The sequence below is a fragment of the Coptis chinensis genome, chromosome 5 (genome assembly GCF_015680905.1).
Source record: "Coptis chinensis isolate HL-2020 chromosome 5, ASM1568090v1, whole genome shotgun sequence".
In the NCBI taxonomy this organism is placed as follows: Eukaryota; Viridiplantae; Streptophyta; class Magnoliopsida; order Ranunculales; family Ranunculaceae; genus Coptis; species Coptis chinensis.
This window is the reverse complement of record NC_141460.1, coordinates 15,852,827-15,878,593: the sequence shown is the minus strand read 5'-3', so window position 1 is coordinate 15,878,593 and position 25,767 is coordinate 15,852,827. Positions and strand designations below refer to the sequence as shown.

At 40.5% G+C, this 25,767-nt stretch overlaps 1 protein-coding gene and 1 long non-coding RNA gene across 2 annotated transcripts; one reads left to right on the top strand and one right to left on the bottom strand.

Annotated features, from left to right (window-relative positions):
* Positions 1-376: 376 nt before the first annotated feature.
* LOC147496871 (uncharacterized) lies at positions 377-9,989 on the top strand. The gene is made up of 3 exons (XR_015196674.1): positions 377-987; positions 1,280-1,372; positions 9,700-9,989. It is a non-coding gene; the product is annotated as an uncharacterized LOC147496871 (long non-coding RNA).
* Positions 9,990-24,308: 14,319 nt separating this feature from the next.
* LOC147496870 (pathogenesis-related protein 1-like) lies at positions 24,309-25,559 on the bottom strand. The gene is made up of 2 exons (XM_086559706.1): positions 25,310-25,559; positions 24,309-25,131 (listed from the first exon to the last, which is right to left on the bottom strand). Exons 1-2 carry the CDS (start codon positions 25,491-25,493, stop codon positions 24,833-24,835), a joined length of 483 nt encoding a protein of 160 aa, XP_086415832.1. The 5' UTR covers positions 25,494-25,559; the 3' UTR covers positions 24,309-24,832.
* Between the last annotated feature and the right edge of the window lie 208 nt (positions 25,560-25,767).

The following is a 25,767-nucleotide window of genomic DNA, read 5'->3' as shown; positions in this document are numbered from 1 at the left end:
AATGCATGCAAATTTTTGTGTTATCAAGCACTGGAAATGACATTTGCCAACATTTGTCGTTTGATAAAACAAACAGCGGTAAAAAATTATTTTCCTGTCAAAATTTTAAGTGGGAAATTGTTTTCCCACTAATATTTGCCAGAAAATTTTATCAAGCAGGCCTACAGTGGTATACAGGGGCGGATCTATGAGTTGGCTGACCCGGGCTATAGCCCCCCCTAGCTTTGCTCAAAACCCAAAAATACAAAGTGGTAAATTCACTTAAAAAAAAAATAAAAAAAAAAATAAATAGTGAGAATTAGTGTTAGTAGCCCCCCCCCCCCCTATTGTTGAATCCTGCGTGATCCTGGTGGTATAGTATTATGAAACAACGAGAAAATGCATTCATTGTGAAACAGCTAGAGGTAGAGATGGGCCAGTCAATGGAGATGTAAACTATATGGTGGAGGTTTTCTTGTGAGTAATCTGAATCAGATGTTCTTTCCAAGCTGTTTACGCGCTTTCTCTTTTTCATGAAATACCAATTCTTTTCGAGTTATAAAATCTGATGTGTCCTTAAGTTATTCAAGAGAGTCATCACTTTTGTTCTCATCTTGGCTTGAGCAGTGCAGCTAATAAAAGCTTCCCAAGATGCTGTCCAGAAGTGGTTTTGTTAGCCACAACATAAAGAGCAATCCGAGCTTTCTGGTGCCCGTCATTTGGTTTTTCCGCTCATGACTAGATGAGATTGTAGACATGGCTATACTTCTGTAAATATACTTTACACAAATTTTATTCAGTATTGGCTCATATTCATATGATGATGGTTCAATGCAAAGTCCGATTTGAAACTGATTGACTGTTTTGTTGATGGTGTAGTTTTAGTTTACCAGTTGTGTATAAAGGTTTCTGAGATGCTTAATATCAAAAATTGGGAACTCGCTACCACTATCTAGAGTCATCTACCCACTGTTGAGTAGTGAGAAAGCTAAGTACCATGAGATGTAGGTAAACTTCCCATTTCCCATGCTTCCTTCTCGATATGATTCATTATCACTTGTTGTATCATAGTATAGATAAATTGTACACTCTGTGGTTTTGTTCATGGAAAAAAAAGACGTGAAAAGTAATGAGACACTTTAAATTTCAAATACTGTTGAAGACGACAATGACGTGTATTATGAACTGAAGGATCTTGTCAAGGACACATTTGTGAAAAAATCGGTGCAAATTCTGATGCTTTTGTGGAGGATATTAGAATGCATTTATTTTTAATACTTATTAATGATGGCTGTTTCAGGGCATCAGTTGAAGTATTAGAACAATGTAAGAAGACGTCGGAAGCCGGTGGAGATACTTGATCATGAAAAAATTTGTTTATGCCCCTGATAAGGTATGGCCCCATTCAAAAATTTGTTTAAATTTCAAATATTGGATGTATGGTCTGTTCTAACTTGCTAAATGATTTATGGATTAAAAGATTTAAATATATGTGTAAAGGAGTGTTTTGAATGTAAAGGAGTGTTTTGGATTTCTTGTTGGGACCGGGTTCGCTCTTGAGGGAACTGCCTACGTATCCTCTTCTTAGTTTTTCTCCTTTTCCTTTCTTTTTCGGGGTCAGAGGAATCATCCCCGACGTAGTTCAATCAGGTGGTATTTATAGGCTTAGGGAAGTATCAATCTAGAAGACATGCGTGTTTATGCTACACGTGTAAGGTGGAGATCGTGAATGAGTGTTGAGCTGGTTATATTATAAGTCATGTACTCATTGGGTGCTGATGAGGTTACCCCTATTTTTCGGGATGGGTAATGATTACCCCTGATGGTTATCATTACACGAGGCGTTCTGCCATGTGCTCGTACTGAAATATCTTCGTCCTCCTTTCTCGTAGGTCGCTTTTGGAGGTCGCTGTACCGGGGTGTTCCTGAGGGAGCTGCTCACAGTTCGGTCTCGAGGGTCGGCGTCCTGAGTTTGCTTACGTTGCATGCGTGCATGATAAGATATTGCTCCACTACACAGCCCCCTCTCAGTAGAGTGTTTATGCCACGAAACATTATCTTTGAGAAAAGAATGTGTGGAACGTGAGCGAAGCCGTGGTGGACGACTTCGACCGGGACGACATGACTTTCGAATTCACGCATGCTGATGCTTTGGTGGGAAAGGGAAGTTATGTCGTAACATGCACGTGACAGAATCGTAGTAGTTGAGAGAGAAACGTGTCGCCGCATTATTCGGAACTGTTGAAAAGACAGTACCTTGGAACACGTGTGCGGGCTATAGCCTAGGCTGTAATCATAACTTTTTGGTAACTGAACATGCGGTTTATACAAAATCAAATTTGGGACATCGAAAAGGCATTGCGTGTTTTCTTCTTCCACAAAAACGCAAGATAGGGTTCCTCAGGTGAGTGCTTCTGCTGCTATTATCTTTCCATTTTCAATTTGCTTTCCTCCCTGTCAGTGCGTTTTGCTAAATAGGTAGGTCATCATAAGGGTATAGGGTTTCAGCTTGAGTAATTGGTAGAAAAAAGAAAACTTGCCATAATGTCTGATTCTGATGACACTCGCTATCGGAGGAGGTCCGAGAGATATCCTTGAGTTGTGGAGAGTACGAGGATGAAGAAGCAGTGAGTGTTGGCGTGGAGGTTGATTTGGAAGAAGAGGATAGGATAGGTGAGGGTAATGCCCGATCTAGGTCAGGAGGTGAAGGATGAGGACATGGACACGCTACTGGGGATGATGGATATGGCCGCTTGTTTGGTAAACTCCAGACATACTGAGTTGTTATGTCAGTTACTAAGGCAAACTGATTCTTTAACTTGCTTCATGCAGTTTTTGCGGGGATATGACAAGTCGAAAAGATGTTGTACAAAACGCGGAGATGAATGACAACCCTCACGTCGAGCTAGGATGTATGTGAGCTGCGTGGGGGGCAAACAAGAGAAAGCTGGAGTTGATGACGACCAAGTATTAGAACGCCACTGCGGAGAATGCCGCGTTAGTGGACCGACGGACAGTTAGAAAGGGAACTAGCCGTGGTGATTTGCTTATCGCGAAGAAATGTCGGAGGTGGTGCGAAAAGCGAAGAAGGCGTATATCGAAGCCTCAGATCGCCTATGCGCCGCTACCGACGAAAAAGTATGACACGCTGAGGAAAACGATTGCGGGCGATGAAGGAGGGAATGAGATGCGTGTGATGCTTTGAGGTCACCGGCATCGCTTCCGACTAGCGCAGTACCGAAGATAAGCATGTCATCACCGAATCGATAAGGTGATCTTCATTTGACTCTCTAGTCTTGAGTTGTAAGTTTCGTTCACATTTTTCTCTCTTATACGAGAGTCAACAATAGAGCTGTGTTTTCAGGCTTGCCTGAGCAGTTCGCCATTTTTATTCAAGGAACTGGTTTCCACGAAAGTGGCAGTTCCACACTTGGTTAATTTTTGTAATGATCATCGATCTGGATTTCCTTGGTAATCCCAGCAGATCGGTGGATGTAGCTGTTATGATGCATGGTTATATAATCTGATTGGAGATGTTCCGTATGTATATTGCCGTGGACTGGTGTGTAATTAGCGCTCTGCTTAGGATTCTAGTAATATGCGTCCTGTCTTGAGGTTACCCTAGAAATATAGGTCGTCGACGTGACAGGAATTGGAGGGGTCAATGGATCATGCGGGCTCCGGGAGCCGATCGCTCATGGGGAGCGCTCGTGTAGTCAATCGTAGACATATAAGTCATCGATAACAAGACACGTAAAGGCTATAGAGCCATAGCTCCGTAGAGTCAGATGCTTTCGCGAGAGCCGTTCTCGTGGTGGTCGATCCTAGAAATATAGGTCCTCGACATAACAAGACTTGAAAAGGTAGAGCACTGTAAGCTCCGGAAGAGTCGCATGCTTTCGCGAGAGCGTTCTCGTGTGGTCGATCCTAGAAATATAGGTCCCTCGATGTAACAAGACTTGGAAAGGCAGTAGAGCCCGTAAGCTCTAGAGAGCAGTATGCTTCGATGAGAGCATTCTCGTGTGGTCGATCCTAGAAATATAGGTCCTCGACGTAACAAGACTTGGAAACGCCAGAGCCTGTAAAGCTCCGAGAGTCGCATGCTTTCGCGGAGAGCGTTCTCGTGTGGTCGATCCTAGAAATATAGGTCCTCGACGTAACAAGACTTGGAAAGGTCAGAGCTTGTAAGCTCCGTAGAGTCTGTATGCTCATGAGAGAGCGTTCGTGGTGGTCGATCCTAGAAATATAGGTCCTCGACGTAACAAGACTTGGAAAGGCAGAGCCCCGTGTAAGCTCCGAGAGTCAGATGATATTCGCATGAGAAGCGTTCTCGCAGCGATGCGGCAATGGGTCTTTCTTTGAGAATGGTGGACCCAGCAAGCGTGTTGTTTATCTATGCTGTGTAAACTGGCTGACTTGTCAATACAAGTAAATAGATTATACCGTACTAGCTAACCCAAGAAACGTAGTTTTCATTAATGTGAACATGAAGATATACAACGTGAATATCGCTACTGGTAAAATTTTTTCAGTAAATAAGTATTCCAAGGGCGAGGCAATATCTTCCCCTCTTGGGTTCTTAGCCAGTATGCTCCATTGCCAACGACGCGTTCCACGATGTAGGGCCTTCCCATGTGGGTGCTAACTTGGAATCGCCTTTGCGCCTTTTTGAGCACTAGGTCTCCGTGTTGAAAAGACCTAGGATGAACTCGCTTGTTGTAGGAGTTCTTCGTGAGTTTGTCGATAAGATCGCGACTCGATGGCGTAAGTTCCGCTTTTCTTCAACAGTCGACTTCTCGCTAACATGGAGTCGTTATGTCCTCGACAAAGTTCGATCGAAATCGTAGTGATGATCGTCACCGTGGGAATTACGGCTTCGTGCCATAACATAAAGAGAATGGAGACTCGCCCGGCATCGGATCGAAATGTGGTGCGGTGGGCCCATAAAATATTCTCCAATTGATTTGGCCATTGGCTTTTATTCTTTTCAATCTTTTTCTTCAAGTTTTCCAAGATTGCTTTGTTACTGGCTTTTGCCTGACCATTACTCGAAAGCGCATCGTGGAGTAGAAAAGGCGTGAACGATCTTCCACTTGGCTAGAAACTCTTTAACCGTTCTGCCTTTGAACTGAGGCCCATTATCCATTACTAATGTGTGTGGCAAACCAAATCTGGTGATGATGTGGGTCCAAATGAAGTTTCTGACATGTAACTCCTTGACGTGTGCTAAAGGAATAGCCTCTACCCACTTGGTGAAGTAGTCGGTTGCAGCTAGGACAAAGCGGAAGCCAGTACTCTTCTGTGGGATGAATGGGCCCATAATGTCCATGCCCCACATGTGGAATGGCCACGGGCTCGCTATGCTGATCAGTTCACGAGCAGGTTGGATGATATTGTGGCCAAACGTTTGGCATTTGAGACATTTGAGGACGTATGCTTTGGCATCGATCTGCATCCGGGCCAAAATATCCTTGAGAGATGGCATTGTGGGCTAACGAAATGCACGCCGTGATTTCCACATTCTCCTTCGTGGATTTCTGCAAAAATCAACTGACCCTGTTCTGGGGTAATGCACCGTAAGTCCGGGCCTCCAACGGATTTTATGAACAATTTGTTATGAACCAAACAATAACGTCGTGCTTGGTAGGGGATCCGCTTAGCCTTGGTACGCTCCTCAGGGAGCGTGCCGTGCTGGATATAATCAATGATGGGTTGCATCCATGTTTGACTCAACTGAGTGGCGAAGAGAGGAAATAGGTCGCTTATCATCAAGGTGTGGTCGACTTGGTATGCAGGTCGATCGACGACTTCTATGAGAATTTGTCGGGGAACGCAGCTCGGGGTCTGGGTAGCCAAGTAAGCTAAACTGTCTACGTGGCGGTTCTCCTCACGCAAGAAATGATGTATGTGTACCTGCTTAAAAGAAGGCAATAACTGATGAACGACCTTAAGATACTTGGAAAGGTTACCTTCATGGGTAGTGTACTCTTTTGCAACCTGGCGAACGACAAAGTTCATGAAGTCACTAAAGACTTGGATCTCTTCGACGCGCCGAAGCCATATACGAAGTCCCCCCGAAAGCAAATACCGACTCCGCCTCATTGTTGGAAGTGGCAAAGTCGATGCGAACGGACTTTTCCATCACCGTTCCATCGGGTGAAACTAAGACAACCCCGATGCCGCTGCCGCCGGGATTGCTAGAACCATCTACAAAGAGAGACCAGGTGGATTTGATGTGCTCCTTCAAATCTGGGAGGTCGGTCTCTTGTTCCCAATTGGGGTCATCAACAGGGAAATCCGCTAGAAAATCGGCAACGACCTGTCCCTTCTGGGAAATTCGTGGTACGAATTCCAGGTGGTGTTCGCCGAGTTCTTCGGCCCAAACTGCCATTCGAGTAGTTTTGTTTTCTTTGTGGAGAATTTTCTTCAATGGGAGGTCGGTAAGAACTTTGATTTGATGCGCCTGAAAGTAAGGCCTGAACTTCCGTGCCGAATATAACAAAGCAAGTACTGCTCTTTCCAGGAAGGAGTAATTCTTTTCCGCTGTCGTGAGCGTCTTGCTTGTGAAGTAGATCGGTTTTTCTGAATTGTTTTCCTCTTTGAAGAGAACTGAGCTGATTGCGAAATCGGATACTGCCAGATAGAGCCCCAGAGTCTCTCCATCTACAGGTTTAGCTAAGACGGGGGGCGTGGTGAGGTACTCTTTGAGAGTGGCGAATGCTTGATGGCACTGATCACTCCATGAGAACTGCTCGCCTTTTTTAAGGAGTTGCAAGAACGGTCTACACCTATCGGATGCCCTTGATATGAATCGGTTGAGTGCAGCGACCATGCCTGACAATTTCTGTATTTGTTTCTTCGTGCGCGGATCGGGCATGTCTAAGAACGCCGGATCTGGTCCGGATTAAACCGATCCTCGGCCGACACTTGATACCCTAAAACTTGCCGGAGGACGCCCAAAAGGCATTTCTCTGGATTGAGTTTCATGCCCGCATTGACGTAATCGAGAACGCTTTGCTCAAGGCGGGCGAGGGTGATCACCGGCTTTTTACTTTTGACGACCATATCATCGATGTAGACCTCCATGGTGTCGCCTAACATGTCTTGGAACATGTCGGTGACCAAGCGCTGATACGTTGTTCGGCGTTTTCAAGCCGAATGGGAGAACGTTGTAGCAATAGATCCCTTGCTCTGTTATGAAAGAGGTCTTCTCTTGATCCTCCTCTGCGAGTGGGATTTGGTTGTACCCACTGTACGCGTCCATGAAGGAGAGAAGCTCATGACCACAGGTCTGGTCGACAAGTCGGTCGATGCGAGGTAGGGGAAAACTATTTTTTGGAGTGGCCTAATTTACATTCGTAAAATCGACGCATAGGCGAACTGTTCCGTTCTTTTTGGGTACGGCCACGATGTTAGCGATCCACTCCGGATAGTCTACTTTTCGGATAAAACCGACTTGCTTGAGTTTGTCGACCTCGTCATTGATGGCTTTTTGAAAGCAGGGATAGTCGGCGGGGTCGTTGTCGGACATGGACAACCAATGCATCATTATGAGGAAGGCAGACTTTGCTTAAATCGGCCTCCGTAAAAGTGATATCGCCTGCGCTGCGACCTGAACCACGCGGGGCGTGAGCGGCCTGGGAGGTGAAATGATAGACTTCCTGAAGAGCGCCAACACGACGTCTTTTCTCTCTGGATGAGGTTACGGAATCATCCGGAAAAGTAATCACGTGAATAGTTCGATCATTGTCACGATCGGATGAGTGTTGCCGGCGCTCGTGGCGCGAACGATCTCGTGGACGTCCTCTGCTGCGTGGACGACCTTGAAACTCTTGGGGGTGACGGCGAGATGGAGATCGACTATGGACTCGGCGAGCCATCAGTTTGTGTCGCAAATCGCCGTCAGGAATGCTAGTGTACTGTTTGATGTGGCCGGCTTCCACTAGGTCCTGGAGATAGTGTTTAAGCCCCCAGCACGCATCAGTTTCATGGCATTTGGCGTTGTGAAATGCGCAAAATGGCTTGTCAGGCCGATCTACCGGGTTGCCTCACTTCGGGCCGGAAGAATGGGGCTCGCTTAATTTTACCCGTATGTAGCCGGGGGCTGTCGTCGATAGCTTAACTCTACTGTTTTTTTCGAAAGTGTCGGCCTTTGGTGCAAGCGACCTAGCGCGCTTTTTTGCCCGTGGTGTACGATCTGAGACTGCTGCGACCTCCTGGTTCTCTTCTAAGCCGTGGAGTTTTAAAGTTTCCTGCAACTTGATGTACTTGTCCACGCGAGCGTAGAGCTCGGACAATGTCTCTGGGCGTTCCTTCATCAACGACCTAGAGAGGTCGGTGTTTCGCACTCGGCAAGCATTGGAAAAGGCCAGTGTGGCGAAAGGATTCTTTCAAGCCACTTTCCATGCACAACAGTTCGCCTTGAACCGTCCTAGGAATTCACGAATAGTTTCGTCCTCCTTGAATGATAACTGAAACAAAGAATCAAGATCTGCCTTCTTCCGCTGTTGTGACGTATCGTCTTGGCGAAACAAATCGATAAAAGTCGTTCAAAGGTTTTATAGAATCGATTCCAATGAAAAGAACTCATCGAGAGCCATCCTTGAGGTCGGCGGGAATAATCTGCAGTGGAGATGATCAAACTCGGTGAGTGAAAGTGCCAAACTCTGAATATAGCGAGCCACATGCTGACCAGGGCACGTGCTGCCGTCATACATGGGAAAGCGTGGCTGGATAAAGTCTTGTGGAGAGGGTTTATTGAGGACCTCTGCGCTGAACGGAGATGCGCGATACGTCTTAAGCATCTTGTGCACAATCTGTGTCGAATCCTTCTTTGCGGCGTTCTGGCCAATCCTTTGGGATAACTCATTAATCTGTTGATTAACGTCATTGATGCTGTTCTCTGCTCCGTTGCCGACTTGTTGTTGCTGGTAACTATCCACCTGAGCACGTAAAGTAGCATTTTCCTCCCTGAGCAAGGAAATGCTCTCATTCGTTATTCCCAACTGGTGGGCAAGGTGCTGGACTTGATCTTCTAGGCTAACCATGCTTCGTGGGCTTGAGAGTTAGAGATGGATGAACTGATTTAAAGTGGCTCTCAAGTAATCGAAACCACAGACGGCGCCAATGTAAAGGAGTGTTTTGGATTTAAAGGAGTGTTTTGGATTTCTTGTTGGGACCGGGTTCGCTCTTGAGCGAACTGCCTACGTATCCTCTTCTTAGTTTTTCTCCTTTTCCTTTCTTTTTCGGGGTCAGAGGAATCAGCCCCGACGTAGTTCAATCAGGTGGTATTTATAGGCTTAGGGAAGTATCAATCTAGAAGACACGCGTGTTTATGCTACACGTGTAAGGTGGAGATCGTGAATGAGTGTTGAGCTAGTTATATTATAAGTCATGTACTCATTGGGTGCTGATGAGGTTACCCCTATTTTCCGGGGATGGGTAATGATTACCCCTGATGGTTATCATTACACGAGGCGTTCTGCCATGTGCTCGTACTGAAATATCTTCATCCTCCTTTCTCGTAGGTCGCTCTTGGAGGTCGCTGTACCGGGGTGTTCCTGAGGGAGCTGCTCACAGTTCGGTCTCGAGGGTCGGCGTCCTGAGTTCGCTTACGTTGCACGCGTGCATGATAAGATATCGATCCCCTACAATATGTATGGCTATTACGTAGCATTTTTTGTATGGTATTAAAATCACTTTATACAAATGGTGATGTAGGTCCTTTTGATGTTGGGTGACCAATCAATCAATACCCAATCAATATTCTGGTAAGTAGCCTTGAATTCTGGATTTTGGTATTAAATTTTGATATATGATTTGCTCATTTTAGATATTGTGTTATCCCCCTTTCTATTTTAGTTGTAGTTGGATTAGGCAATATCCCACCTGAAATGGGTTTTGTGGGCTTAACATAAGTTTCATATGTGGCATGTTATATACATGAAGGGTGTCGTGGTATTGTTGTTGACTGTATTGAGATTTGCCATTATGGTCACATACTCTGTTTCCTTTTGCTTATGTAACTCTATATGCTAAATATAGTGTTCCAGGAGTTTTTGAATAAATTAGTAAGCTCGTCTGCATCTTATAACTGCAGTCAATGCCAACCGGATAGAGTCGGCTTGGAAGAGCCATAATATATTTTCCATGTAGTCGCTACGTGTTGATTAGAAACTAACATGATACTTGGTCAACTACCAGATGGGATTAGGTTTTTAGTCAGTTTTTGCTTTGATACTATGTGTTTATTTGCTCTTCGATGAAGATGAATTCTCTGCTTGCTGAATATTGTTTTGAAAAAACTTGCTTTTGAACTCCTAAGTCTTAACCAATATGCGCTTGTAGCTCAGTGGATAGAGCGTCTGTTTGTTAAACAAAGAGAGTGTCGTAGGTTCAGCCCCTACCTAGCGCACGACTTTGCATTGTAAAAATGACCTTTGAATTCATTGTAATGTTCTAACGGATTTTGTTCAATTAAAAGTTTATCTGGGTCGGATCTGTTGGAATCTCTTGTGTATTTCTAAATACTAGTGTGTGTGTGCAAAGTGGAGGAGATGAATAAATAGTGTTCTCTCTACTTTAGTGCATAATAGATAGTCCCACATTGGTTATCCACCATAGGTCGGGTTCAGGCTTGGGCTTGGGCTTACTGTTGTGGGTAGTGGTTGGACCAATTGCCTAAACTTGTTTTGTTTTTTTCCTTGAGCAACAAGTTTTGGTGTTCTATTAGGAGTTTGCCTCTCTTCCTTATCTGTTTAGGAGACCGACCTAACCTCTATAAATAGGACTGTGAGTCCATAGAGGGGATAGACTTTAACAGATTAGAAACCCATCTCAGAGAAACAGAAACTATAACCTATCCTATTCTTCTTCTCTTCTTTCTGTAGCCGGTAGAGAGAGTTATATTGCTGTTCTAGAGGGTAGTCTGTTCTAGTGCAAAGTCAGACTGCTGTTAACCATTGAATCCTGTGAAGAAGACGTCACTGCTGCCTTTTTGCACCATTGGAAGGGGCGAAATCTTTCCTTAAGGACAGCCTAATCCGCGCCTTGGTTATTACCTGTTAATTCTGTCCTTGTCTATTATTCATTCTATTCTACTCTAGTTGCTGTGTTGATACAACTATTCTAACAATCTTAAGGAAAGAATTTTTTCGTAGTAGAACAAAGGAGAGTGCTTTAATACGGCAATCAAAAGATAAGTCTTTTTGTTTGGGTTATTGTTTGTATTATTGGGTTATGACTTTAAAAATTTTCTAATAATTTCATTTTTGTTAGGGAAACCAATTAAAGATTGGATATTTATTGATCTTTTGTGGTTTATCAAACCCTATATGGTTGTAGACCTTTCTGCTATGTTTGTGGGAGTCAAATATGAGATTTCTATCAAGAAAAACGTCAAAGTTCGTCTTTTTGACAGCTGCGTCACTCGTTACGGAAACTGCTGTAACTTTCAGCTCAGAGTTTGGTTTTGCAATCCGATTCTTGTGTTGGATAGCTGATTCAAAGAGCTTTCCAGTGGTATAAGGCTTGATACCCAATTCGTCCTGAGCTGGTTCAGAATTACAGTTGTTTTGAACTATTTTTCTAGAATGAGGAAAATATAGTAATCCGGTTTTTCAATCGGTTAGGTATCGTATTCTTTCACTCTTTGCAATTCTTTTGGTTTGATTATATTTACATGCTAGTTTTTCTTAGGAGGGAAATCCCTAAGCTTAAACTTATTTAATAACCTAGTCAACATATTATACGTGTTTATCACTAAGATATTAATTGGTTTGACTAGAAGTAGTTTGATAGTAATCTTCTTTGTACATATGTAGATGTATGTAGATGGTCTAATAGAGACCTTAAGATAGTTAATATCAACCACACTCAAATCTTGGATAGTAATTATAATATATTCAATGCATAATTGCTTACCTCTATTGAGTGTACGTGTTGTTAGGCGATGGTTATAATTATACTATTGTGAAAACACATGTTAGATGAAGTAACTTATAGCTTATATCCAATATAGCATATGTTAAAGTTGTATAGCATGCTAGTTTTGGATATTAATCATCGTGGATTTACTTTGAACTTGATGATAGTTTATTGGTAAATTTTTCTAGTTGAAGACATTAATGGGTTGAGTCATTAGATGTTGTGGTAGTACTTGAGGTCTTGTAGATAGGGTATCCTATCTTGCTTGAGCTCATGTAAAAAGAGGAGGTGAAGGTTTCAGTTGTTTTGCATATTCAGTGGCTAGATTTGTATAATATCATATACTTTATGTTGTGAGGGGTACAATTAAAGTTTACTTTTCCTGAACCTATAATATGATATTAACCATGTTTGGCATGAATGCATTATTTAACATAGGCATAGAGTTTAACCATGTCATATATTATTAAGTAATGAGCATCGCTGTCTACGAGAGGAAACAATATGGGAAACAATCAATATCCTCCTAAACCTAATTTAGTCAATGAGATGTAATGTTATGGATTGTCTTCTTAGACAATATCCTCCAGTGACTATTTTAGACAAGGAAATGTAACGTTTGTGGATTGTCTTATTAGGCATTATCCTCCTATGATTATGAATAAATAGCCAAGGTGATGTACAAGTGCGTGGAATGTCTCTCTATGTAGGTTGGAATGTTGAATGATGAAAAGAAGAATGATAATGATATTATCTTGGGTAAAACCTTTTTCATCTAATTCTTCTATTCTTTAAAATTCATTTGAATCACTTGTGGATTTCCTTTCATTTAGATAGCATGAACATAATATGACTATGTTTAATATGATCCATAATCATAGAATTGAGTAAAGTATATTCTTGTCATAAGAGTGCATATTATTGTTGTTGTTTCTTTTATTGTTTGTAGCGGTATAATGTATTTTGCATGTAAGTTTGATTAGGTTGAGTAACCATTGAACTGTGGGGGGTGGTGACCCATATGCATGACATTGTTTTATCATAGCTCATCTCACAAGATAATTGGAAAGACACTAAACTATAAAGTATGGAAAGGTCTTGGGTTGAAATCTTGCTCATGTAACTAGAATTTATTCTACAGAATTCTAAACACTCTAGTTGAGTAGTTGTGCGGAACTACAATACCAAGTAGTACCAGGTGATGAGCTGAATGTATACAATTTAGTTAAATCTTTGTATGAGTTGATTCAAGCGCCTATAAATGGCATGAGCAATTCAACAACATATTAGTGTCATATAAATGTCAAAGTACCGTTGTTGATAAATGTGTGTCTTTTCTTTAGAGTAAAGCAAGACATATGTGTTAATCTCTCTTTGTTTAGATGATTTAATATCATGAGTGCTAGCATTGAGAATGTGTATGAGACAGAGAAATTCCTATTTGAAACACATAATAGATCGTTATTGAAAACGATAGTTTATTATGTTGTTAAACTCATTTCTGTAACTGCTATATTCAGTTGTCAAAATGTTGACGTTTGAATATGGTTGAAGCCCACAACGTACCTTAAACCAAACTGGCCGGATGGTCTAGGGGAATTTCGGGCACTACAGAATTGAATGACTGGTGAATATAGGAATTATAACTCATATTGGTCTGTTTATATTGTTTTAGCACGTAGTAGAAATATTTTTCATTGAAAAGTATGGGTATTCTGATAGTAAGCATGCGTTAACACCTTTTGTGGCAAATATCCATCTTATGAAAAATAATCTACTTGTGTTTTCTCATACTAAATATGTTAATATCATTGGTAGCCTATTGTACTTAATGAATTATATATGTGAGACATGACATTGCCTACATTAATGGCATGCTGAGTTGATAACCCATTGTTCTTATAAGAAACATTGGATGCATATTGTCAGTTTATCCAAGTACTATAGCGGAGCCATTGATTATGGACTTATATTTAGTAGTTTTCCATCATTGTTGGAAGAGTAATGTGTTATAAACTGGATCCAGTAATGTTTATGTGTTTACCCTTGGTGGAAATTAAGTGTCTTAGATATTATCCAAGATAATCGCCTTATAAAAGGCATTTGATGATGTTGAGTGGGTTAGCAACCTCTTGGAAAATCTTCCCATTGGCTCTAAACAGCCTCCTAATGTGTCCATGCTTTGCAACTGTCTAATTGCAATAGCTAAGACATAAAGAAATACGTGCAATGGGAAATGTATATACATAAGTTTGAGATATAACTTAATCAAGCAGCTGCTAGAGATTATGTTAGGTTGGACTTAGTTTGGCCACATGTCTGACCACACCACTTCTTTGGAGGCAAGTGGTTATACGTCGAGGGGGATGGGACTTATGCCCATATATATAGGGCGACACTGATGGCAACCCTACCTATGTGATTGGAGATCCCATGAAGTAGGTTCAAAGGGAAAAACAAGTCACTTCGTCATCCTGCAGTACTATCATCTTATTTATTTATGAGATGTCCCACCCTTGGTGAGATGGTACTATAGTATACTTTGTATAACTAGAATTGTAATGAGTAAGGATGAGTTATTTTACTTTTATTGGAATCCACAGTCCTTTTTATAATGAGATAGTGTATTTTAACTGCAATGTACACTTGATGGATATCCACCTACGTGAATGTAGAACTGGGTCGGTTTTTTAGCATGATATCGGGCAAGTACTCTAGAGCATTCATGGAACACAAAAAGCGTAAGGGCCAAAAAAAGCCAACACCTTGAACGGGCATATAATGAAAGAGCAATGTGGGTGCATGTGATCTATTTTACTACAAGGGAATGTTGGTTCAAAGATTTTTTAATCCACCACTTTCACGTATTATAAGACATGTTATCCTATGACTGGTTCAAGCCCGTAAAGCACCAGTATCTTATGCATTGTTTTTTCGATTCTCTCTGGCATTTAGTTAACCCTTTTCTTTTGTAATATCCTATTCCAAAATAGTGGGGGACTATTAGTATTTTGAAATAGTGTGGGATTGTTGGAATCTCTTGTGTATTTCTAAATACTAGTATGTGTGTGCAAAGTGGAGGAGATGAACAAATAGTGTTATCTCTACTTTAGTGCATAATAGATAGTCCCACATTGGTTATCCACCACATCAGGTCGGGTTCAGGCTTGGGCTTGGGCTTACTGTTGTGGGTAGTGGTTGGACCAATTGCCTAAACTTGTTTTGTTTTTTTTCTTGAGCAACAAGTTTTGGTGTTCTATTAGGAGTTGGTCTCTCTTCCTTATCTGTTTAGGAGACCGACCTAACCTCTATAAATAGGACTGTGAGTCCATAGGGGATAGACTTTAACAGATCGAAACCCATCTCGAGAGAAACGTAAACTATAACATATCCTATTCTTCTTCTTTTCTTTACAGAGCGTGAGAGAGTTATATTGCTGTTCTAGAGGGTAGTTTGTTCTAGTGCAAAGTCAGACTGCTGTTAACCATTGAATCCTGTGAGGAAGACGCCACTGCTGCCTTTTTGCACTATTGGAAGGGGCGAAATCTTTCCTTAAAGACAGCCTAATCCGCGCCTTGGTTATTACCTGTTAATTCTGTCATTGTCTATTGTTCATTCTGTTCTACTTTAGTTGCTGTGTTGATACAACCATTCTAACAGGATCCTCCAGAATGGTTCACACTTTGGCATTCAGTTGTTTAGAGGGAGTACCAAGGAAATACTGAATGTTTCAGTGGCTTTCTTGTTTAGTTCAAGGACGACCATTGTGTCTGTTGTCATTGGAAAACAAGTTAACATTCAGGATAATCTCAGGGGGGTGCCCAAGCTGTTGATGTCCACCACATTGAAATTCAGAGGAGGAAAAACACAAGTACACTAGATTTTGTCGCTTAAATTGGTTTGAAGTTGTTATTCAAGGATACTGCTATGTGGGTCAGTGATAGTTCTCGGTATCTTAAAATGATTGAAACATGCTGATGTCTAAATGAAATCACAATTTATAACTTGTTTCTTCTATTCTTGAAATTGTATCACTTGAGCTATGATGCTTTTGCATTATCATTTATCTTGTTTATGCTTTAGCTTGTATATTGAATATCCGGAGTGTTTCTAACATATTTTTAATTTGTAACGAGTGTCATATATTTGTGTGTTGTGTGCCAGGGTATTGGTGCATCTATTTGGGAGCTTATGGTTTCCAGTTTTCGTAAAAGATGGGAGTGATTTGGATTGTCAACATACATATGTAGGAGTTCACAATTTCACTCTTAGTGAAGCCTGAATTCTCTCTTTGCATATCTACCATTAGGGAAGCCTTACTTGGGAACTTTGGCAGGTGGAGGTTTCATGATTGAATTTTATGGTAGGAATTTTACAGCAGAAAATTATCTATCCGAGGCAAGTTTTGTGCAGAGTACTTATTATTTCTCTTTTGCGAGCGTTTCAACAAGAACTATTATCTATAACACTTTTTTATCCTTAGTGATTGCATATATAGATATAGAGATTTGATAGTCCCATCAAAAAGAAAAAAGAAAAACAAGATGTCCAGGGTTAGCTGGTTTATTGCAGATTGTTCAACTAGAGCTAAACTACTATATATTTACTTAATTACTTTGTGTTCTTCCAGATTTTTACATGCAAGTGCCGTTTGATTCCAGATTACTCTGTGATTAGAAGATTTACTTAATTAGATGTCCATGAAGTAATCCTTGTTCTGTTGAGAACAAAATCTCAGCACACTAGGTAAACAAATATGGAGAGACTGGTGGGTTTCCTGGCCGTGAGTAAGAAAGATGAAACCCTGCTGGTGATCCTTTATTGGGGCAATAGATGGAGTAAGATGGGCTTCTCACACAGGACTACATTTTATTTTGAATCAAATTTTGATAACACCTCCACTGAGAATGGCCATTTTATTTTGCTCTAATCCTTTTGTGTAGGGTTTTTACCGATATCTCATGCATGATTCCTACGATATGTATAATTACACTATATCACATGCATGAAATAGCGCAGCGGAAATAAAAGATCGTACCTTGGTCACAGCTTTCAATTTGAAGTTCCAAGCTTTGATCTACAGGATAAGATGATGTTCTTGGCACACTTAAGATCTTCTTCTTCTCAACTTTGCTGAAGTCAAGTTCCAACCACGAACGGGAAGCAACCTTTGTTCACGAACCAAGAACCAAGAACTGACAATGGCTAGGGAGGTTACCACCTATGGAATCTCCACAAATTACTAGCTTCTTCTTTAGAAAATGTTGGAGGCCACCATTAAAGGAGAGAGAGCTTTTCTTGTTGTTTTTGGGATGATCAATATGTGAGGGGTGGGGGGGTCTATTTATAGAGTTCTCCCACCTCCTCAATATTGGATAGGATAGAGTCCTATACTCATCTAATATAAGATAGGATAGAGGCCTATACTCATCTAACATCAGATAGGATAGAGTCCTACACTCATCCCATATCAGATGGTTATCCTTATCCCAGTGGTTTATCTTTATCCTAGTGGGCATTTATCCAGCCTTATTTCCAACATCTCCCACTCGCCCACAATGGCGAAGAAGGTTTCTAAGAGAAGCATTTAAGTAGAATGCTTAGCTATTTGTGTGTCTCACACGGCAAATGGTTCGTGTGACCCTAGCACACGTATCATGATATCTGTGAAGTAGCAAGTCGCAATGAAAAGCACGACACAATGATCTACCATGAAAGTGATCTTAAAGAAGACGAATCCGGAAACCTAATATCCGGAGAGTGTGTGTATACCCCAAGATCTGTTTGTTTCATCACTTTGACAAATAGCACTCATCCCTATGAGTCCATCATAAAGTCAAAAACGTATTACATGATTCACAATTATCATCAATTGTCCTGGCCAGGTACAATCCCAGTGATTGTGTGATAAACCTTCAGTTCTTTTACCCTTTGCACGCAACTCATTGTCGTCAGAGTTCTACCAACTTCCCAGTATGCATCCAGTTAGCCTTTTAGTAAGAGCTTGTGGGGAGCAAACCAAAGTTACGAGTAGTCCTCTTATTTTCTTGACAAGGTCAAAAGTTCAAGGAGGGTACCATTCGATATGTTTTAAACAAAAAATATATCAATAGAGCTCACATAGCAAGAATTTTAGGGATATTTATATTCTTGCTCTCAGGTGGTCAACTATACACATGTTGTGTGAAAAACATGTCATGGCAAAAGTATCTAATTTGTTTACTCAACAATAGATATCTGTATGTCCACTCATACCATGCAAGTGTTGTCATCCCTAATGACAATTCCAAGGATACTTTGTTCCCACTTGGCAACAACCGTTTGTAGGTTTAGACAGAATCTTCCCTATGAAGCCTGTTTCTTCTTATCCAATTATAAGAAGGGGCATGACTCGGCACTAGGTCCACCCTTCCCATAAGGTTTAGTGACTTGTCAAGCTAAACTCCCACTGTTTAAAATGGAAGTGACTGTTCATGTGAGTGAACCAGTCAACCCTACTGACATACATATGAGATGATAAACAATATAATAAGAATGCAATCGATCTGAAAAGAATGCACGTTTATTCATTAAACCATCAAAGTGTTCTTAGCATAATCACATCCTCTTTAACCCAAACATTTTTACATGTGTAAGGAAGAGTTCTTTTGGAATAGGTTTGGTTAGTGGATCCGCAACCATCTGATCAGTGGATATATGTTGTAGAACCACTTTCTTCTTCAGTATCATTTGTCGTACGTAGTGGTACTTTAACTCTATATGCTTGGTTCTTCCATGGTACTTTGGATCTTTAGCATATGCAAGAGCAGCCATGCTGTCAGTCCAGATGTGAACTGGTTCAGCAGCTCTTGAGAACACTGACAAGTGTTTGATGAATCGTCTGAGCCACACAGCCTCCTGTGTGGCAGAGCAGCATGCAATATACTCAGCTTCCATAGTTGAAAGTGCTATGGAAGTTTGCTTCTTGCTGCTCCAGGATATAGCACCTCCATTCATTATGTAGGTATATCCTGAAGTTGACTTCCTCTCATCAAGGTCTCCAGCCCAGTCGACATCGGAGTGCCCAATCAGCTTAAGATCTTTCCCTTGGAAGACAAGTGAGTAGTCCACGGTGCCTTTTAGATACCTCATTATCTTCTTGACAGCCTTCCAGTGTGCGACCCCAGGATTTGTTTGGAACCTTGATACTAACCCAACTGCATAGTAGATGTCTGGCCTTGTACACAACATTGCATACATAAGGCTTCCGACTGCGCTTGAGTATGGTACATTTTTCATAGCCTGAGTTTTAATAGGATTCTTGGGAGACATTTTAGAACTCAAAGACTCTCCTAGACTTACTGGGAGATCCACTTGCTTACAATCAGTCATGCTGAATTTTTCCAAAACCTTCTTGATATATGTCTCTTGAGACAAAGATAACAAGCGTTTGGGCCGATCCCGAGTTATTTTAACTCCTAAGACATAACTAGCTTCACCCATGTCCTTCATTTCAAAGTTTAATGACAACCATTCCTTAGTGGAATTTATCAATGCCTTATTGTTACCTGCTAACAAAATGTCATCCACATATAGAGATGGAATCACAAAACCATTAATAGATGTCTTGACATATACGCAATGGTCCTCATTTACCATTTCGAATTTGTCTTGAAGCATAGCTTCATGGAATCTCAGATTCCACTGTCTAGAGACCTGTTTTAAACCATATATGGATTTGTTCAGTTTACACACTTTGTGTTCCTGACCCTTGATTGAAAAACCAGTGGGTTGATCCATATAGATTTCCTCTTGCAATTCTCCATTGAGAAAAGCAGTTTTGACATCCATCTGATAAAGCTCTAAATCTAAGTGGGCAACCATTGACAAGAGGAGACGATGGAGGCAAATCTCACTACTGGTGAGAAGGTGTCCTCATAGTCTATTCCTTCTTTTTGGGTGTAACCTTTTGCAACAAACCTGGCTTTGAATTTGTCTATGTTCCCTTCCGCATTTTTCTTGATCTTGAGAACCCACCTGTTCCCAATAGATCTCCTGTTTGGAGGTAGATCAACTAAGTCCCATACTTTGTTTTTCTTCATCGACTCCAATTCTTCCTTCATAGCTTCCATCCACTTACTTGTATTGGACCCAGAAATAGCCTCCTTGAACGTTTTAGGTTCATCAGATATTTCTGTAAGTGCATTGGTAATATTTATCTCCCCTTCAATCTCAAACCGACGTTTAGGGATATGTCCTCTAACACTCTTACGAGGTTGGGATTGATCAATCAGTTGACCAATGCCATTGTCACTGGAATCAGGGTTGATGAAAGTTTCATCTTCGCCTTGTTCATCAGCAGCTATAAGATTGTCAACTTCTTAAAGTTGTATATCCTTATCAACCTCACCCCTCATTGGGTATTGATCCTCTAAGAATTTGACGTTACGTGCTTCTATTTCTGTGACATGCCCTTGAGTATCCTCCCCTAGGAAGACATACCCCTTAGAAGTCTCACTGTATCTTATAAAGACACACTTCTTTCCAGGAGCACTCAACTTCCTAAATTCTCGATTTTGAGAAGTGACAAAGGCTGCACACCCCCATGGTCTAAGGTAATTCAAAACGGGTTGTCTACCAGTCCATAGTTTAGAGGGTGTTTTGTCAACAGATTTGGAAGGAACTAGGTTAAGAATGTGCGCAGCCGTTAACAATGCATCACCCCAAAATGAGATGGGCAAGTTAGGTTGAGCCATCATAGATCTAACCATTTCCAGCAGGGTTCTATTCCTTCTCTCAGAGACACCATTCTGCTGAGGGGTATAAGGAATAGTTAGCTGTCTAGCTATACCCTGATTTTCACAGAGTTCCTTAAACTCATCAGAAAGATACTCACATCCGCGGTCAGTTCTTAAGGCCTTTATTGTCCTATCAAGTTGATTCTCAACAAGGTTCTTGTACTTTTTAAAATAGTCAAAGGCGTCTGATTTGTGAGACATCAAGTACACGGTCCCATAATGTGTATAGTCATCTGTGAAGGTAATGAAATACAAAGCCCCATGCCTTGCTGTTACATTCATTGGTCCACAAATGTCTGAGTGAATAAGTTGTAAAGGATAAGTTGCCCTTTGGGCTTTCCCAAAAGGTTTCTTGGTGGCCTTTCCAGCAAGACAACTTTCACAGGTTTCCATTTTAACAGAGGTTAAGTTACCTAACAACCCTCCCCTTGCTAAGCGGTCTATCTTACTGTGTCCAATATGTCCTAGTCTAGCATGCCACAATTGGCAACCAACCATTTTAGACATAGAAACTTCAGTTTGTGCTAAGTGTAATATCATAAAAGAATCCATTAAATAAGCATGACCTATCAAACTGTTATTCAATGATATCTCAAGCGAGTTCTGGGAAAAATTAAACACATAGGATTCTTGAAGTAATTTCAAAATTGATAAAAGATTTCTCCTAATTTAGGGTACAAAGAGTACTTCTTTCATAAGGATGGATCTCCCACTCGCAAAATCCAACCTACAAGTGCCTGTGCCCAAAACATCAGCTACACTTTGGTTTCCCATGTGGACTCTCCGAGTTCCTTGTGGAAGTTTCCGAAAATCTTCAAACAGGGACCTATCCCGGCTTATGTGGTCTGTCGCTGCTGAATCTACAATCCAATATTGTGATGAATCAGACAGCATGACAGTACTTATCACATTGACAATACTTAAAGTAAAACTTACCTCAGGAGAAGGAGATGCCCTAGCATAGTGTCCCATCTGATGACAACGGAAGCATTCAACACTAGTCATGTCTCTTGACTTCCTAGGTTTCTTTTGATGTGGGTTGGCCTTTTCCTTGCCTTTCCCTTTTTCACTTTTCTTGTTCCAAGGAGCCTTCTTCTTTTTGGAGTTGACAACATTTGCTTCAGTTTGAACAACATGCTTTTCATTGAGAAGCCCTTGTTCCTCAAGCTCACATTTCCTTTGCACCTGTGCAAAGTTTGTGATACTATCGTCATGCGTCAAGATAAGACGAAATTGTTCCCAAGTTTTAGGTAAAGACCTAATGACAGCTTGAATTTGCTGTTCATTTGACAGACTGTCTGCTTGGGCTAACTTCGGAACCATGTTCCTCATCACCGTGCAATGTTGTGTCATAGAGGTATGGGGCAGCTTGATAAATTTGTCAAAGCTCATTTGTAGCCTCCTCACCGCGGCATGAGTCGTTATTTCCAAGGTCCGCCTTTTATCGCTTCCCATAGCTCTTTAACCGATCCAAGGCCATCATACCGCATCATGAAGTCATTCCTCATGGTGCCAAGTATGGCAATTCGGGCAACATTATCTTTGCTCGTATACTCGTTGTACTTTTTAAGTGCGATGAAGATAAGCGGCTTGTGTTAATCCTTCAAAGTGGGAGGTTCTCTCTTGTCTCCGCTTATTACGTCAATGACCTTCCTATCTACCAAAATTAGCCTAACTTTCCTAAACCAAAGTTCGTAATTCTTATCGTTTAACAAGTCCTTTTCAGGTAGCATCGTAAACGTGGATTTTCCATCGGGTGCCATTCTATCAAGTTTGAATTCCAAAAATAAGATACTACGAATAAGAATCATCTCTTAAAATAAATTTAAGTAATCCACATTTTCACATATGAGATGATCATGATAATCTACTAGCATGATTCTAGCCATTAAATAAAATCAATGCATTTGACTATCAATAACATAGAATATGCAAAAAATCTACTACTTAAATTTCCATTTAATAAAATTGTTTCTACACAAAGGAGTTTTCTATCTTTCAAAAACAATGTGGAACTAAAAAGAGCCAGTCAACCATGAACATAGAAACGCCCCGGGTGCCTGTGGGAGTCATCCTCATCCTCACAAATACTATCGCCTATTTGAAAATTACTAGCCACTTCCTCTGTTTCCCTGTGAGGTGGGAAAATAAACCTTGATGACACATCATATGGATTTGGTTCCTTAGCATCGTCCCATAATCGATGTAGGAGAGATTTAAGTGGTCGAGCCTCATTCCTATCCTAAATAGGACTGGGGCTCTTTGGTGTATATTCTGGTGATGGTGGCTCTGTCTTTATCTTATCGATTTTTCAAGACAAGATCTGCAAAAACTTTCCTATATTGCTTTGCAGTCATGCGTTTCTTGGAAGCCCGTCTCCCAATATCTGGTTCAGTTTTCCTACAAGTCTCGGGTCTATGCGACTTAGGCATTGTGCCTTAGTTTTCATATGACCGTTGATAGAAAATAGACAATTTTATATACATGCAATAGTAAAAATCCAGATTCAAATAATTACTGCATGGTAAAAATAAACATCCTAATGTCAATTTTTAATCGTGGAAAAAATACATGTGAAAAAATCCTAAAATTTCTAGAGAAATAATCTCATAAATAAATTTCCATGTAAAAATTTCCTAAAAAAAATTTCCACAAATTATTTCCCATGAATAATTTATTTTGCAAAAAAAAAAAAAAAAAAAAAAAAGCAATTTCTAATTAATTTTAAACAACCTAATTATTTAAAAATTAATTAAAAGATTTTGAAAAAAATCCAGTTTTTCAAAAAAAATGTAGATCACAAGATCAAAACTGCAAACAAAAGCATGCAAACCATGGAAACCTGGCTCGATGCCAATGTAGGGTTTTAACCGATATCTCATGCATGATTCCTACGATATGTATAATTACACTATATCACATGCATGAAATAAATAAGCAATGAAATGTAAGATCGTTACCTTGGTCCCGCAACTTTCAATTTGAAGTTCCAAGCTTTGATCTACAGGAGAAGATGATATTTTTGGCACACTTAAGATCTTCTTCTTCTCAACTTTGCTGAAGTCAAGTTCCAACCACGAACGGGAAGCAACCTTTGTTCATGAACCAAGAACCAAGAACTGACAATGGCTAGGGAGGTTACCACCTATGGAATTTCCACAAATTACTGGCTTCTTCTTTAGAAAATGTTGGAGGCCACCATTAAAGGAGAGAGAGTTTTTCTTGTTGTTTTTGGGATGATCAATATGTGAGGGGTGGGGGTTTATTTATAGAGTTCTCCCACCTCCTCAATATTGGATAGGATAGAGTCATATACTCATTTAATATCAGATAGGATAGAGTCCTATACTCATCTAATATCAGATTGGATAAAGTCCTATACTCATCTAACATCAGATAGGATAGAGTCCTACACTCATCCCATATCAGATGGTTATCCTTATCCCAGTGGTTTATCTTTATCCTGGTGGGCGTTTATCCAGCCTTATTTCCAACATTTTGCATATATGTTCAACTTCAGTGCAAAATACTCTAGGTTCAAGTTTTTTTAGCATCTCATAATTAAAGTGGAAGGTCTCATGAGTGAGCAAGTAGAAGAACTTTCAAGTGAAAAAAAAAAAAAAAACGTAGAACAATTTTCCATGGATTGATATCTCTTGCAGGAAAGCACAGTGAAGAGGTCCAGCTAGTCAATCTAATAATTAACCTTTGTGTCTATTATTGTGAAGTAGTTTACAGCTTAAGGCTTGAGTGACCATTTTAATTATAAATATAACACTTCCTCTACTAAAGTTCAGGCTTGGGTTGCCAGTAAAAATAATACAAAATTATATCTTGAAAGGAACCCAATAGTTTGATTCTTGCATGGTATAGAAGCATCCGACGCATAACTGCACACTCACACGATCTTTGCGGAGAGAGAGGATTCACTATATAATCCCAAGCTGAGCAGTCTTATACTCTTATTAGATTACAAACTCACACAAACAATTTGCAAAAAATAACAAAAGAAGAAGAAAAATAAGAAAAAATTTCTCAGTAAAGAATAACATATCCAAAGTTCCAAACATCATTGCCCCATGCATTTATTTCCACCAGCAACACTTCCTCATGTTATGCGTCATATTGAGCAACTCTGGATAAAGTTGGATCTAAGCATAAGCATCAGGATTTGCAAGGACATAGGCTTCAACAGCCTTGAACATGCCAGTCATTCCGTTCTTGGCAAACTGAATTTCTTCGTCAGTGAATTCGATCCCAGGAAGGGCCTTGTACTCGAAAGACACCTTGCACACACATCCTCCATCGCTGGCAGGCTCCACCGTAAAATGGTTGCTAGCGCTTTCCACTTTCTTACCAAGTTGACCACCTTCTATCACTGTGATTTTGTATTCCAATTTCTCTTTGTCTAGGATGTCAATGCGCTCCTTAATATATTTGAACGGCATTGCTGCAACATTAAAAACCAAACCAAGATCAAGTTCATATTAATCAATAATTTATATGAAAGTCCAATGAAATTATATTCCTTCATACGAAAATGCTCTTTACATTAAAAGTCTATCGTTTAAAGTCTTATCAACGAAATGCCTAGCTTGTGATAGCTAGAGTAGGATGTTTTAGCTTACCATCAGTGAAGTTGTTTTGCTTGATGGTTCCTACTCCTCCATCTCCTTCAAGAATTTCTGTACTCACTATAACTTGTGGCATGATCTTAGGACCTAGGTTGTGTCCATCAACGACGCCAGCATTAAATAATATTCTTGCAGCAACTGGGGATGATATCTCCAAGGTGAAGCCACTGAGAGCCATTTGTTTATTTGGCTAGAGAACCGTTAAACTACACTGAACAGAAAGAGTGAAATGGCTAAGTTAAGTTGGTTTGAAATTGCAAGTGATTAGAGATGATATGTATGGTGCCTATTTATAAAGAAATTTGGCTATAATAATACCTTTTTAAGTTATAAACAATTAATATTGTGCCGATTCTTGATAAATGATTAAATGTATACCATGATCTCTGGATTCCGAAGTTAAAATTAAGCAACTAGCTGAAAGTTCATTAGATAATACTATTTCATGCTTC